This window comes from Panthera pardus, unplaced genomic scaffold, assembly GCF_024362965.1.
Source record: "Panthera pardus isolate Hobbes unplaced genomic scaffold, ASM2436296v1 HiC_scaffold_10, whole genome shotgun sequence".
Taxonomy (NCBI): domain Eukaryota; kingdom Metazoa; phylum Chordata; class Mammalia; order Carnivora; family Felidae; genus Panthera; species Panthera pardus.
The window spans coordinates 54362387-54377936 of NW_026526655.1; the positions used below are offsets into that span (position 1 = coordinate 54362387).

Genomic DNA, 15550 nt, shown 5'->3' on the forward strand with positions numbered 1-15550 from the left:
TAAGTCACTGAGTTCTCTGTGTCTTGTAATCTTTTGCCTTTGTTTCTCTCCTTTTTTCTGTTTCCTTATTCTCCATAACTTTACCTTCTGTAATGCTGATACTGCTCTGCTTCATCCATCCTTGCTGTCGTGGCATCCGTTCAAGATGGCCTCTCAGTTATAGCATTTTTTAATTTTGGCCTGACTAGATTTTTTTTTTTTTTAATATCCACAGAAGGGGATTCTGTGGTGTCTTCTGTGCTGTTTTCAACCCCAGCTTGTATTCTTATTATCATGGTTCTAAATTCTTGTTCAGGCATTTTACTTACATCTGTGTTAAGTCCCAGTTGTCATTTCTTCCTCTTCTTTCTTTTGGCGTGAATCCCTTCATTTTTTCATTTGGGAGGGAGAAAGAAAATTAATAAAAATTTAGAAATAAAAAAAAAAATCAAAGCTAGATCCTAGGTGTCTTTCAGTCTGCTTGTTGAAAGAAGCTTGATAGAGAAAAAAAGGGAAAGGAGAGAAAGAAAAAGTAAAAAATGTAAAAATTAAAAAATATAATAAAATAAGATGAAATAGAACAAAAAAACTTTAGTTATAAAAAATAAAGTAAAAACATTTTTTCTCTCTATCCAAGAAAGAGCAAGAAAAGAAAGAAAAAACAATTTAAGCAAAAACAGAAGCAAGGAAAACGAGCAAATAAATGAACCTGTGAACAGAATGAAACCCAAATGAAGTTACATCCAGTTTCCCCTAGAACTGTAACTATGAAGCACTCTATAGTTCATACATGGAGCAGGTGGAGTGACTTGTTCTGGTCTTCTAGGAAATGTGCTTGGAGGGCAGGGTGCAGTTGGGTGGGGCTTGGTGTAATGGCTCTGTTCTCCACTGGGTGGCACTGCTTAGGCTACTGGGGTGGATCCATGTGCGCATGCTCATGTGCACATGTGTGTGTGCAGGAGAGGTGGAAATGGCTTCACCCAGCTCCCTAGTCTCTGGCATAGGAACTTCGTGCCCTCACCAACCCACAATCAAGCACCCCTCCTTTGTCTCAGGCCTCCATCCACTCCCTGCCTCCACCTCATCCGTGTCCCAGCTGTCTGCCTGCCAAGCAGCACCTCCCTCCAGTGTTTTATCTCAGATGGGGTTGTGTTTCAAAACCTTACACTTCAGAGACCTCTGTGGCTTGGACGCCTGCCGACTCTCTGGTGGAGGGTCTTGCTGAGCAATGGCCAGGTGCTGGCTTGCCCCAGAAAAAGTTCATGCGATCGTGCAGTGACAGAGGTTCAGAGATTATGGCAAATTACAACACATAGCTGGCCCCAGGTTTCGCTGCACTATGGCATCTTTGTCCCAGTACCAGCAAACGTGGCTTCTCTGTGGGGTCCACTGGGACCTTTTCCTTTGGGGAGGCCATATGGCTTCTACCAAATACTTTCCAATCAAGGGAACCACTTTTCCCCATGTGGCACACGGACCTCTAAGGCTCTGCTGTCTGCTCCTGGGGATTTGCCGTACTTCCTCACCAGAGCACCACCAGGCACTGAACTCCAAAACTTCAGACTCTGTGCTCCACTGTTTATAGAATCCTGGTGGTATTGAAACCCTCTCCCTTCTCCCTGTCAGTGGTTTTGGGGAACAGATTACTTATTCAGTCTTCCTGTGAGTGTTTTCACTCTTTCTCTCCTCCAGCTACTTTCAAGGGAATGCTTTTCTTGCAGGACCCCAATGCACCACACTTTCCCCCTTTTCTCTCTCTGTGTCTTCTGTCTGCAAAAACAGCTCCCTGCCCTCTACAGCTTTTCTCTCCCCCAGTTCACCTCTCTGCACTGCGTACCTGCTGAGTTCTGTGGCTCAAGGTATACAGGCCATTGGGTTAATCCTCAGGTCAATTTCCTAGGTGTTCAAAATGGTTTGGTGCTGATCTAGCTGCATTTTAAGGACAAGATAAGCTCAGGGTCTCCATGCTGCTCTGCCATCTTTTTTTTTTTTAATCTTTTTTTTTTTTTTTTAATGTTTGTTAATTTTAGAGAGACAGAGTGCAAGGAGGGGAGGGACGGGGGGGGGCGGGGAGTCATGGAATCCGAAGCAGGCTCCAGAATCTGAGCCATCATCGCAGAGCCTGATGCGGGGCTCAAACTTATGAACCATGAGATCATGACCTGAGCCGAAGTCAGATGCTTAAGACTGAGCCGTGCAAGCGCCCCTGTTCTGCCATCTTAACTCCTACTCTCCGTTAACCTTTAAAATCACTGTATGGGGGCACCTGGGTGGCTCAGTTGGTTGAGTGTCCGACATCGGCTCAGGTCATGATCTCATGGCTCGTGAGTTCGAGCCCTGCCTCAGGCTCTGTGCTGACAGCTCAGAGCCTGGAGCCTGTTTCAGATTCTGTGTCTCCCTCTCTCTCTGTTCCTCCCCCACTCATGCGCTCGCTCTCTCTCTCAAAAATAAGTAAACATTCAAAAAAAATTTTTTAAATAAAAAAAATAAAAACAAAATCACTGTATGGTTTAAAAAGTATTTCGTGTATGGTAGTATATAATTAAATTTATATGATAACCAATAAAATAGGTAAGACAGATAATAGTGTCATCAGTGTTGTGTATAGAACAGGGTTTCTCAACTTTGCACTATTGACACTTTGGGCCAGATAGATCTTTATTGTAGGGGCTGTCCTGTGCATTGTAGGGTAATTCAGCAGCATCGCTGGTCTCTACCCACTAGATGCATTAGCATTGTGCCTCCTCAGTTATGGCAGCCAAAAGTGTCTCTGGATATTGGGAAATGTTCCCTATGAAGCAGAATAACCTCCCATTGAAAATCACTGCTATAAAGAAAGAAACTGGTTCTGAGAAATTAAGCGACTTAATGAAGATCATACCTTTTGTAAGGAAAAAAGACCTTGAGCCTGTCTTTCAGATCCAGTGTTTTTTTCACTACATCTGACTACATCATCTGTATAATAATTTTCAAAGGTTTCATAGTAGTAGTTCAAGCAATAAGACAATGTGACAAATAAGCAAAACCCAAGTTTTAGGTATAGGGCACAAGAGTAGACCACATTTAGACCAGTACCTGTTACCTAACTTAATTTAATGTCAGCTAATTTGCAGTATCTAATAGAAAGCATCTTACATGTTCATTCAGTATTTATTGAGCACATACTATATATGTCACATATCATTCTATGTTCTTTGGTATATAACACTGTCTTATAATATAGAACTTAAATTTATATTGGGAAAGAGGGAGTGGAAAGCAGATAAGAAAAGGCTTTCAGGAAAGGCCTCTCTGAGATCACATTTAATGAGAGACCTTATGAAGGAGTAATTCAGGCAAAAGGAAGTTCAGATCTAGGACACAGAAGTGAAAACCCCCGTAGGCAGGAGCTTACTTGCCATAGTAAAGGAATAATAAGTATGTCTGTGAACAAGTTAAGGAGCCACACAAAACCATGTTTCTAGAGGGAGTTCGGGCCAAAGCATGTTCACTTAGCTCATGGAAAGGAGCTTGACATTTATTTTAAATGTTAAGATGAAATCATTGGAGGGATTTTGTAGCAGAGAACTGATTTATGTTTTTAATTTTTTTTTTTAATATTTATTTTTGAGAGAGATTGCGAGCAGGGGAGGTGCAGAGAGAGAGGGAGACAGAATCTGAAGCAGGCTTCAGGCTCTGGGCTGTCAGCACAAGAGTCTGATGCAGGGCACGAACCTATGAGCCTTGAGATTATGACTTGAGTTGACTGAGCCATCCAGGCACCCCTGATTTATGTTTTTAAAAGATCATTGGCTATCATATGGAGAATAGGGACAAGGGAAGGACAACAAAATAGGAAAACAAGAGACTAAGAATGGAGGCAGCAGATGTGATGAGAAGTTGTCACATTCCTGAGATTGAGCCAGTAAGACTTGCTCTTGGAAGAATCAGGTGCTTGACCTTAGCACCTCTGAAGAAGGGGAAAACTGGGAAAGAAGCAGGTTGAGAGGCTTAGAACTAGTAGCTTTGGAGACAGGTTAAATTTTAGGTGTGTAATGCTCATCCAAATGGAGATAGCTAGTAGGCAGTTGAATATCAGCATTGGATTCAGGGAAGGGGTTAAGATAAGAATATTAATGTGGGAATTACCAGCACATGGAGGTTACTCAAAGACATGGGTAGGTGAGCTCATCCAAGCCCAAAGAGTACCGATTTAAAAAGAAAAGAGACTTTGGAAAGCTGAGCCCCGGCCATCCTAAACTTAGAGGGCAAAAAAGCAGGAGGGCCAGCAGAGGAGCTGCTGTGTCTCAGGGAACTAGAGAAAAAAGGCATTTCAAGGAAGAAGTGGTTGCCTTTGTCAAATGCAACTGAGGCGCCCAGTAAGATAAAGACTGAGAATTTGGTAAGAGCAGGAAGGACAAAATCCTGACCAGAATGGATTAAAAAGAGAATGGGAAATGAGAAGGTAGAGTGAGTGTAGAGTATTTATTTAAGGGATGGTCTTGGTCTTAAGGGTTTTGGGGTTTTTTTGTTGTTTTTAATTTAAGTTAATTTAAATGCACCTGTCTTAAGTATATTTTGTTTTTAAATATAAGATACTGCATTTTATTTGTATGCTGGTAGAAATAATCCAGTTGGAAAGAGTGAGTTCATGATGGGAGAGAGAAGATAAGTGCAAGAGCAAGGCCTTATGTAGGCAAAAGAGGACAGAGGTAGCATGAGTGAAGGGGTTGGCTTAGATGCAGGGACTGTTTGTGTGCTATTTTAGTAGGGAGGGCAAAGCATAGGGCTGCAGAAGGAGGGAGGGTCATAGATTTGTTGGTAAAAAGATGAGAGAGTTCTCTAATTGCTTCCTAGTGAAATAAGAGGCTAGATTTTTAGAGTGAAGAGAGGGAAAGGGAGTGGGAGTTGGAGTAAAGAAAACAAATAATCGGGAGAATGATAAAATGAATTGACTAGAGAAATGTAGTAGGATTGCTGAAATTCTATTTGAGGTTATATATATTTGTATATTTTCATATAGAGAATGTGTATGTGTATGTGTGTATTTTTTTTTTAATTTATCTTTATTTAAAAAGACAGCTGTTCACATAGTTGTTATTATCCAGCTATGTTGCTACTCTGGTATAGGTATACAGTAGGCACAGAAACCCAGGTCTGAGGATTCTGCAGGGGAATCTGATGAAAGGAAGAGAGCAGGGCATGAGCATGGGTCTTGCCTTGGGAGATGGTTATATAGTCGACCAAAGATAGACATGAGGACATGAGGCTCTTGAGTGCTGGAAAGTAAAACAAGCAGGCCACTGAATTGGCCAATCACATGGGGTTGTAGGAATGAGCATCCTAAAGGAGGTTAATTGGAGAGTCAGGAGCTGGTGGTCAGAGAATGAGATTATTAAAGTTAAGATTTGGGGGCTGGATAGTAGTGTATGAAAATGATAAGAGTTTGCATCTGTTGGGGTAGGTGGCCAAGGTGGGGTGAGGATAGGATGGTTGGAAGTGAGGGAGAGAATCAGGAAAAGAGTTAAGAGTGCCGGGTGAATGTCTACGTGGTGGGAGCCCATGGGAAGGCTGGCCCAGAGAGGGGCAGTGACCTTTGCCATGCTCCCTGGGTAATGGGAAGCATTGGAAGGATGTTGTCCGATAGCATGCATTGTAAAGGAGAAGTGGGTTTTGAGGGAAAGGGAGAAAAAGTGGTCGGGTAATACTTTTCTCTGAGGGTGGACAGGTTTTAGGTAGAACAAGAAAGGAAATGGAACATTCAGAGACCAGGATAAGGATATAGGATAGATACAGCTGTTGTCAGGAGTGAGCTCCAGGTTGGAATGGAAGGATTTGGGGGTTGGGGACTTCTCATCTTCACTCGAAGAAATTTTGCCTTCGAAAATTGTCGTATATGTTACTTAGTTTATCTAAAGGAATTATAAAATGTAATGTAGTTTTTCAGGAACTAATTTGATCCTTAATTTACAACATGTGTGTTACAGGAATGGTTTGCAGTGTATGTGGAACTTAATCAGCAAATTGCAGCACTCTTAAATGCTGGGGATGAGGAAGATCTTGTGGAACTGAAGTCACTGCAGCAACAACTTAGTGATGTTTGCTACCGACAGGCCAGTCAGCTGGAATTTAGGCAGAATCTCTTACAAGCAGCTCTTGAATTTCATGGTGTTGCCCAAGATGTAAGTGTCTACTCTGATTGCTTTTCTTTTCTTCAAATGATCTGAACACTTATACTTATCTGCACATAATTTTTGCAGGTTTGCATGTCTCCTAATTATTTTTCTGGAACAATAGAATAATTTGCTTGTGGAGAGATGATAAAAGTCTTTTTTTTTTAATTTTCATTTTTAAGTCATTTTGCATGCACATAAACCTGTTTTGTCTAGTCTTCCAACCTAGTTGATATATTTATTTTGATTGTTTCTCTGTTTATGCTTTATAACTTAGATTGAAATGGAAGTTGCAGTACTTTTTTTTACATTCTGCTGACCTGGATATAAATCTTTGTCTTCTTGGTGCATGCATCTATGTGTTCTGTCTTTCAGATAACATGTATCCTAATTATTCGTCCTTGTCTTTTAACAGCATAGTCTTTTTTCAAGTGTAATTGTGATAACCTCATTAGACATAAACCTCATTAATCATTAAACACTTTAGATGCTGATTACATCAGGGTTATCTTTTGGTGTCCCTCTGCTTTAGTTGTCTCAGCAGTTGGATGGCTTATTAGGGATGTTGTGCGTAGATGTAGCACCAGCTGATGGAGCATCGATTCAGCAGACTTTAAAACTGCTTGAAGAGAAGCTGAAAAGTGTTGGTAAGCAGATTTTAAAAATGCTGAAACATAAGGGTTCTTTTTTTAGAAATATCATTACTATGGTTAGACAAGTCAACTTGTACTGAACTAATTAGAATTATTTATAGGGAACATAGGAAAAATTAGTATAAAATAGGTTTTATTCCCTTGAAGGGTGTAATACATGGTAAAATTTTTATTTTTCATTGATGGCCAATCACCCTTCCTTCATTGGGCCTTTAGCCTTTCTTCTTTACCCAGCTATATCTACAGGTGCTATGTCTTGCATATCCTATGAACAGTTATTTGTAGTGCATGCATAAACTGTAATTAGCTGTGAAGTGTTCTGTGGTAAACCTTGTATGCCCCAAACTGTGTTTTATGCAATGATTTTTGTTGTTGCTATATCCTAACCTTGTGAATACATAGTCGGTTTGGTTCTGTGCATTTGTTTCTCCAAACTGGGAATATTGCCAAGGTTACCTACTCTCCCAAGGAGAGGATGGTCCCGTTTCACTTGACACCAAGGCCTTTTAACATTTTACTACAGTAGGAAGGAAATACAGTGAATTTCCCTAGGTCATGATGGAGAGAAGATAGTAGATGTGCGAATGGGAAGGGAGGGTTATATTGAGGGGGATAGGATGGCAAAGGGGGATGGAGGCAAGGAAGCAGAAACCTGAGACAGAGATTTAGTCGAAAATGATGACATACCATTGAACCAGATTAATTAGTGAAAAGGATTTGAGGGAATGGGTTTGAAAAATCATGTTTGTATGGGCATTTTACTTGTTTGCAGTCTTTGTTATTTTAACACATGACAGGCATAATACATATTTTGTATCTAATATGCCCAATGCACTTCATTTCAAAGTGTCAGAAGCTTTCTGGAATCATATTTTTCCTTTAAAAAAGAAAAAAAAAAGAATTCCTCTGTGCTTGTCTAGTTTGGAGTACTGTAAATCTACCCTAAATGTTGCTTCTTGTTTGGTATAAGCTGGACGATGCCTGTACTCAAAACATTCAGCATCCTTTTTTCACAGTGATCATACATTGCTTGAATGCTTTGAAGTCTTGTAACTCTTCTACATTTTTTTGAACAAAATGTTTGCTGTTTCCTCCTAAAAATTGGACTACGTAAAAGCAAAAAGGAAACAAATTGAAAAATCTTACTATAACCAAGATAGAAATTCTCGCACTTACTTCCTGCTTTCAATTTTGAGAAATAATCGAAAATTCTCTTTATAGAGAATTTGGCATGAGAAGGACCTCCAATTTGAACCACTTAAAAGGGGTTTATTGCTTGAAGTGTTCAGAGACCTCCACCCCAAGGTAGTTTAATGCACAAAGCTGTTCCACTTGGAATCCAAGTACAATTGAGAGGATTTACTTGAGGGAGGGAAAGTGCCTCTTTTGTTTAAGAGATTAAATCTAGGAACTTTTTTTTTAGATGTAGGATTACAAGGTTTGCGTGAAAAAGGTCAAGGACTTCTGGATCAGATCTCCAATCAGGCATCCTGGGCCTATGGAAAGGATGTCACCATTGAAAATAAAGAAAATGTGGACCACATACAAGGAGTGATGGAAGATATGCAGCTTAGGAAACAAAGGCAAAGTTTGACTATTAATGTTAATTTTTGCTAAAATAACATAATATTAAAATAACTGATATAATTTATATTTTCCATACAGAGTATAAGTTCTCACCTGTGATATAGTAGGCATGTGTTAGGTTTTGGTGAATGGAATTATTCTGTGTAATTGTACTAACAACAACAGTTTGTTCAATTAATGCTACCTTTTCCCTTTTTACCCACTGGTGAAATTTCACTTACACCCAAGTACTTCACATTCCATATCTTCACGGTAGCCTGTGACTCTTCTGTCCTTTAAGAAAACCCTTTTTGGAGGGGTGCCTGGGTGATGCAGTCGGTTAAGCATCTGACTTCGGCTTAGGTAATGATCTCACGGCTCGTGAGTTCAAGCCCCACGTTGGGCTCTGTGCTGACAGCTCGGAGCCTGGAGCCTGCTTTGGATTCTGTGTCTGCCTCTCTCTGCCCCTCTCCTGCTTGTGCTCTGTCTCTGAAAAATGGATAAATGTTAACAATATTAAAAAAGAAAAGAAAACGCTTTTTGGAGAACTTGGCTCTTTTCCATTTTCATTTAGTTTAGAGATGCTCTTAAGTGTGTCATCTGGATTGATCAGTTTCTTCGTTTGAACTGAGTCACAAATTGTCACACATCCATTGTACTCATTTGCTGTGAAAGAATAGACAATAGATTCTGGGTAAGAGGCTATTTAGTTTTCTTTGATATACAGCGAGGAAATTTTATTTATTTATTTTATTTATTTATTTTTTTTAATATATGAAGTTTATTGTCAAATTGGTTTCCATACAACACCCAGTGCTCATCCCAAAAGGTGCCCTCCTCAATGCCCATCACCCACCCTTCCCTCCCTCCCACCCCCCATCAACCCTCAGTTTGTTCTCAGTTATACAGCGAGGAATTTAAAGGATTCTTTGAAAATTCAATTTGCAGTAGTAACTGGAGAGCATTACAAAGTAGAAGGTTAAATATATGAAAGTATATACAGTGTAGCATGGTTGTATGAAATGTTGGCACACTTAGAAATTTTAACATCATCAGTAAAACCTCACAGAACACATCACTACATCACGCAGAAAATATGCATTAGGCAGAAATTCCTTCTAGCCTAGTATCTGCAAACTTAGCATTTCATTATTTATTCTAATCACAAAGTAACTCTGTTCTTACTAAAGCCAACTGCCTCATGTTTTCCCCTTCCACTCTCATTCTCTACTCTGATCTCTGTCTCTCATTTAAATCCTTAAATCTCTCCTATTAAGAAAAAAATTATACACATGCATATACTGTCCTCTTCAACCGCTTCATTGTCATCTAGCCCTAGAGTTCTCCTTGTTGAAAGCTTAGTCATTTGAAGGTCTAATCTGCACTCATGCTACTTTCTCACTGACTGCCATTTACTTTTTAGCCCTCCCCAGTCTCACTGCTACCCTCACCATTTCACTGAACTTCTTCTCATTGATGTCACCAGTGACTTTGTAATTGCCGTATTGAGTAAATGCCTGATCTGGCTCAAAATCCGGGGAATATTTTTGGTCTTAACATAGCTTGATCACACTGAATAGCATTGGACACCACTGACTTACTTTCTTCTTGAAACACTCTGACAACTTTGTCTTCTTTTGAAAACACCCTCATCCTGGCACTCTGTCTTCTCAGTTTTCTTTGCTGATTTCTTGTTCTGTCACTAATTTCACTGCTTTCAGGGTTTGAGGCCAAATCCTCTTCTCATTCTGTGTGTTCTCCCTGGACAGTCTTACTACTTTAATGACTTTATGTGATTGTAACTAAGTATTTATGGTTCTGACCCCACCCCTGCCCTTGCTTTAGACCTGTAATCCCACTTGCCTACTTAGTATCTCCAGGTATTTTCCCCCATACATTCCTCAGACCTAGTATGTTCAGATAATGTACTCTTGTCTTTTAATTTTCCAGGCAAAGTTACCATCAGCTACCAAATTTAGGATTTATCCTAAAATCCATACTCTTCCTCATCTCTTATAGCCTAGTTAAATGTCTTAAATTCTACTTTCTCTGAATCCTGAATGTTTTCTACTTAAGATCTTCTCTCTTATCTGCCTCTGGCCTTGTTCTTCTCTAGTCTGTTGTACGTGACAGTAAATCTTTGTAAAGTGCATATCTAATCATAAAACCCCACTCAGTGACTTCCTTTTTTCTCACATGAAGTTCTGTCTCCTTGAAATAGTGTGGGAGACCCTTCATAATTAAATCCTGCATAATCTTATTTCCTGCAACTTTCTCATATAAACACAGTTGTTTTTACTTTCCTGAATGCACTGTGCTGTTTCATGAATCTGTGACTTAGAATACTTCTTTCTTCATTTTCTGGCTGATGGACTCCTGCTTATTCTTCATGACTCAGGGAAACTTATTTTTGGAAGGCTTTTCTTTTAGATTTCTAAGGCATATTTGGTCACTTGTTCCTCCCTCTCCCATAGAACTCTTTACGTAGCTCCACAGTAGCACTTACCATATTGATTCTTTAGAAGTCCACCTCCCCAAATGCGACCAACTTAATAGTTTAGACCATGTCTTACATTTTCCAGGCACATTATCCAAGACCTGAAAGCATGTATTAAGTATATCTGTGATAGCGTTTTCATCATTACAGTGCCTTACATTGTTGTTTAGCTTCAGATTTTAAACAATTCTTACCATAATCACTTCCTTTTAGTCCCTTGTAGAGTTTCCTTTAACTAAGGTCATTTTAGTAATATGGGCTTTCATAAAGGAGGTCCTTATAAAAAATAGCCTTGTGACCATGGTTTCTGTATTGTTATTCAGCTTGCTGGAGAACATTGACTGTAGCAGAGCCCAGTGCCTCCTGGGTAACTGGTTATTGGTGTTTGGCATTGTAGTGAATTTGAATTCTCCCTTCTGTCTAAAGTAACATAGAATTGCATGGGTATGAAGGGAATGGATCAGAGCTGAGTTAGGTCAAGTCACCTTGAAAGCTTAATCTGTATATTAGATAGGGCAAACCACACTAACATTTAAAAATACTTAGGGCACCTGGGTGGCTCAGTCCGTTAAGCATCCGACTTCGGCTCAGGTAATGATCTTGCGGTTTGTGAGTTTGAGCCCCACATCAGGCCCTGTGCTGAGAGCTCAGAGCCTGGAGCCTGCTTCAGATTTCTACATTTCCCTCTCTCTCTCTGCCCCTCCACCATGCAAGCTCTCTCTTTCTCTCAAAAATAAATATTAAAATAAATAAGTAAATAAAATGTAAAAATACTCTGAATTGTATTTCTCTACACCCAGAGATCAATAGAGCTTTATTTCTTCTTTGGAAAACAGATGGGAGTGTTTTTTGTTTTGTTTTGTTTTTTATTTAGAATTAGATAGTGCTTTGGGTAATATAATGAAAAATGTTAACATTTTTGTCTTATTTCATTGGAGCATCATCTTCAAAATTAGTATTTGAGAAGGTTTACACTTTTTTTGAAGTTTTTAAATTTATTTTGTGGGAGGTGGGGGAGAGAGAGAGAGAGATCATGAGTCAGGGAGGGGCAGAGAGAGAGGGAGAGAGAGAATCCCAAGCAGGTTCTACGCTGTCAGTGCAGAGTCCGATGTAGGGCTCAAACTCACAAACCATGAGACCATGTATGACCTGAGCAGAAATCAAGAATCAGACCCTCAACTGACTGAGCCACCCAGGCACCCTGACAAACTTTAAATCTTTGAGGCTTGTTTAATGCTAACTGGCAGTGGAGATTTCTTTGGATTTTAGTATATACTATGTTTGTGCTTTGCTTCAGTATTTTGCAGAATCCATTCTATCCTCGAGAGTGTGTGATTAGGTATCGTTCAGGTGTCTTGAGGGTTTTGAAGTATTTTGATGTAACATAGATATCCTTAAAATTCTTACAAATCAGTACAGAATAGTTGAAGTCCCCATGGTGTGGAAGATTAAGTATTTTAATATACTATAAAATATGTGTGCCAGATGGTGATGTTATAATAGTTATTAACGAAACTGAAATGGTGTCTTAAATTTATGTTTGGGTTTATTAGATGTGAAGACATGGTAGATGTGCGAAGGTTAAAGATGCTTCAGATGGTGCAGTTGTTTAAATGTGAAGAAGATGCTGCCCAGGTAAAGATCAATCAGGCACATGATGTAGTTGTCTTCTCTTAAAATGTTGATTTCACCTATTAAAAAAGTGTATTTTTCATGGTCCAAGAAAGTAAATGCATTAAGTCAAGTTCTAGCTTATCTTGTTAAAATAATAAAGTGTTTTTTTTTTCTTTTCAGTTACCATACTGGTCTTATTTGGCTTATCTTCTCAATGAAATTCTCCATTTAACTAGAAATTGGGATTATTTATTATTACTGTTGACTTTCTTGTGAGTTACATGCCAGGATTAAGGCTGGTGTAGCACGTTGCTTTTTAACCTGCAAGAGGGTTTTTTTCAACTAGATAAACAATGTTATCTCCATGTAGATAGCATCACAGAACATGTAAGATCTATATTACATAAACTCACGATCTTCTAATAATACAAATCATAGGATATTGATTTTAGTTTTTATTTTTTAAATGTTTATTTATCTATCTATTTATTTATTTTTGAGAAAGAGAGCAAGAGGGAGAGAGAGAATCCCAAGCAGGCTCTGTGTTGTCAGACGCAAAACCTGACGTGGGACTTGATCTTATGACCTGTGAGATCATGATCTGAGCTGAAATCAAAAGCTGGATACTTAATTTACTGAGCCACCTAGGCACCCCCACATGATACTAAAAGAATGCTTCTCTTGGGGCACCTGGTTGGCTCAGTTGGTTGAGCATCCAACTTCAGCTCAGGTCATGATCTCATGGTTCATGACTTCAAGCCCTACAGTTGGGCTCACTGTTGTCAACACAGAGCCCTCTTTGGATCTTCTGTCCCCCTCTTTCCACCCCCCACCCCGTGCCCCGTCTTGTGCTTTCTCAAAAATAAACACTTTTTTAAAAAATAAAAGAGTGCTTCTTTTTAATACATCTTGTTAGATTTTACAGATTTTGACGGGGAGGAGAGGTCATTAATTCATGTAGCTTGGCATTGAATGAAATGAGCTATTAAGAAGTTAGGTTATAACTAGTGGGTTAATTAATCACATGGTAGTAATTTTTCTTTTTATAAATACGTTTTGATATAATAAGAGTTATGAATCGAGCTTCATTGTTCTTTATTTTTATTTAGGCAGTAGAATGGCTAAGTGAACTTCTGGATGCCCTGCTTAAGACCCACATCAGATTGGGTGATGATGCTCAGGAAACAAAAGTTTTACTGGAAAAGCATAGAAAATTTGTTGATGTTGCACAGGTGCAGAACTGGTTATCTTCCTTTTCTACAAGCTCAGTGTTTGAATAGCTTTCTGCATGATTATAATGTAACATAACCCTCCAAGTCCAAGAAGGTTAGTCATGTTATTTCAGAAATATCACAGAACTAAGAAAAGTGTCAGCTGGTACATCAAAACTAGCCTGCATAAACTTGAGAGGGTTTATGTTCTCCTGAATACAGGTTCTGTATATGCTCCCTCTGATTTATATGTTATATGAATGCTGTTATATACTATGTCATTATATATACTGTGTTACATACTATGCCATTTTTAGGCAATCCAACTGCTCACTCACTAAAGTTAATAAGAAATATGTGTTAATATCAGTAAAGTAGAAGTCCCAGTTTTTTCGTCTCCTCAGTATTAGTATAACAATATAAACTGTGTGTGTGTGTGTGTGTGTGTGTGTGTGTGTGTGTGTGAGAGAGAGAGAGAGAGAGAGAGAGAGAGAGAGAGAGAGAGAAGTATCTTAATTTATTTTCCCTAATAATTGAGCTCTCAGTGAACAGTTGTGGTTTCCTGTGTGGGATATAAAGTGCCCTATAAAGCGTCCATTTTCACCCACTTGTTGGTTAGTGAATGAGCAGACATTCTTTTTGGCCAGTGGAATCAAGTAGACTGAGATGGGGAAAACAGAATAAGAGAATAAAACCTAACAAGGAAGAAACTTACTAAAAAGAATTGCTTTCCTATCTTTTATTATGCATGCAGTTAATTTATAGTAGTAAGTGCCAGTGGAGTCATTCCGCATTGATTTCTGGTAGTGTTACTCATTTGCAACCACAGTCCTCCTGTACACTTTTCCATCTCTCTTTTCAGAATTCTTTTATTGTAATTTCATGTATACTTTTTTTTTGTTTGTTTTTAGAGCACTTACGACTATGGAAGACAGTTGCTACAGGCTACAGTTGTGTTGTGCCAATCTCTGCGCTGCACGTCTCGATCATCTGGGGACACGCTTCCTCGACTGAACAGAGTATGGAAACAGTTTACGATAGCGTCTGAAGAGAGAGTACATAGGCTGGAGATGGCTATTGCCTTTCACTCAAATGCCGAAAAGGTTTGCTTTTTTAAAAAATGTAGTCTCAGTAGTATTTATTGCCTGTCTTTAAATATATTACTTTTAATATTATAATTATGTAGTTCGCTTGGTTTTTTTTCTTATTGCAACTCCTATTAATCCTATGTTTAAAGTTTGTTTAGATGTAATGTATTCTTAGAGAGTTCAGATGAAATCCTCTTAGTAATCCATACCAGTGCTGGCATACTGTGCTTGGAGAAATCCAAAACCATCCAGGAGTCCTCTCTCAACAGTGCTTCTCTTCTCTCCAGACCTGACGCCCAGAATGTGCTCTCTATATTTAGGGTGGCACAACTCCCATCTCTTTCGTTACGCAAGGAAAGGAAACTTTGCCTCTGCATCTACTACTAATTGTCATAACATTTTTAAAAGAGCACTTAGTAATTTTATAATGTTTACACTAGAGACTACCCAACTCAGAGTAAGGATAAAAATAAAACTTTTTTTCATGTGTTATATTTAAAGATTCATTCTGGAATTTATTATTTAATGAATTCATTAGTCCCAGAAACCAAAAATGAAATGTGTAGTGTTATTTGGGCAGATTTTCAGCAGAGCCCTTTTCGGAACTCTGCACAGAGAAAATTTATAGCACCCAACCAACCCTTACATTTCTACTCTGAGGAGGAGCTTCGTTATGTAGTTAACTTTGTTGTGATCTCGCACATTGAAAGTTTATGTGTGGGGGATGTTCAATATAATGAAATATGAGAAACCTAAATGTAAGTGTGATAGCCTAGTCTATAGAATAGAA

General features: G+C 38.9%; 1 protein-coding gene across 7 annotated transcripts in view; it reads left to right on the forward strand.

Moving 5' to 3' along the window:
* Positions 1-15550, forward strand: part of SESTD1 (SEC14 and spectrin domain containing 1) — a 151012-nt gene that overhangs the window by 122153 nt on the left and 13309 nt on the right. For 6 of the 7 annotated variants that reach the window (XR_002083311.2, XR_002083315.2, XM_019460933.2 and 3 more), the window contains 6 exons: positions 5946-6140; positions 6664-6778; positions 8208-8367; positions 12401-12482; positions 13571-13693; positions 14584-14775. Coding sequence is in view for 5 of the 7 variants with exons in the window: in XM_019460933.2 (XP_019316478.2) it covers positions 5946-6140; positions 6664-6778; positions 8208-8367; positions 12401-12482; positions 13571-13693; positions 14584-14775 (867 nt within the window). In the remaining 2 variants the exon portion in view is untranslated. Of the gene's footprint in view, positions 1-5945; positions 6141-6663; positions 6779-8207; positions 8368-12400; positions 12483-13570; positions 13788-14583; positions 14776-15550 lie in introns of those variants that run through there. The other variant, XM_019460948.2, reaches the window with a different exon arrangement.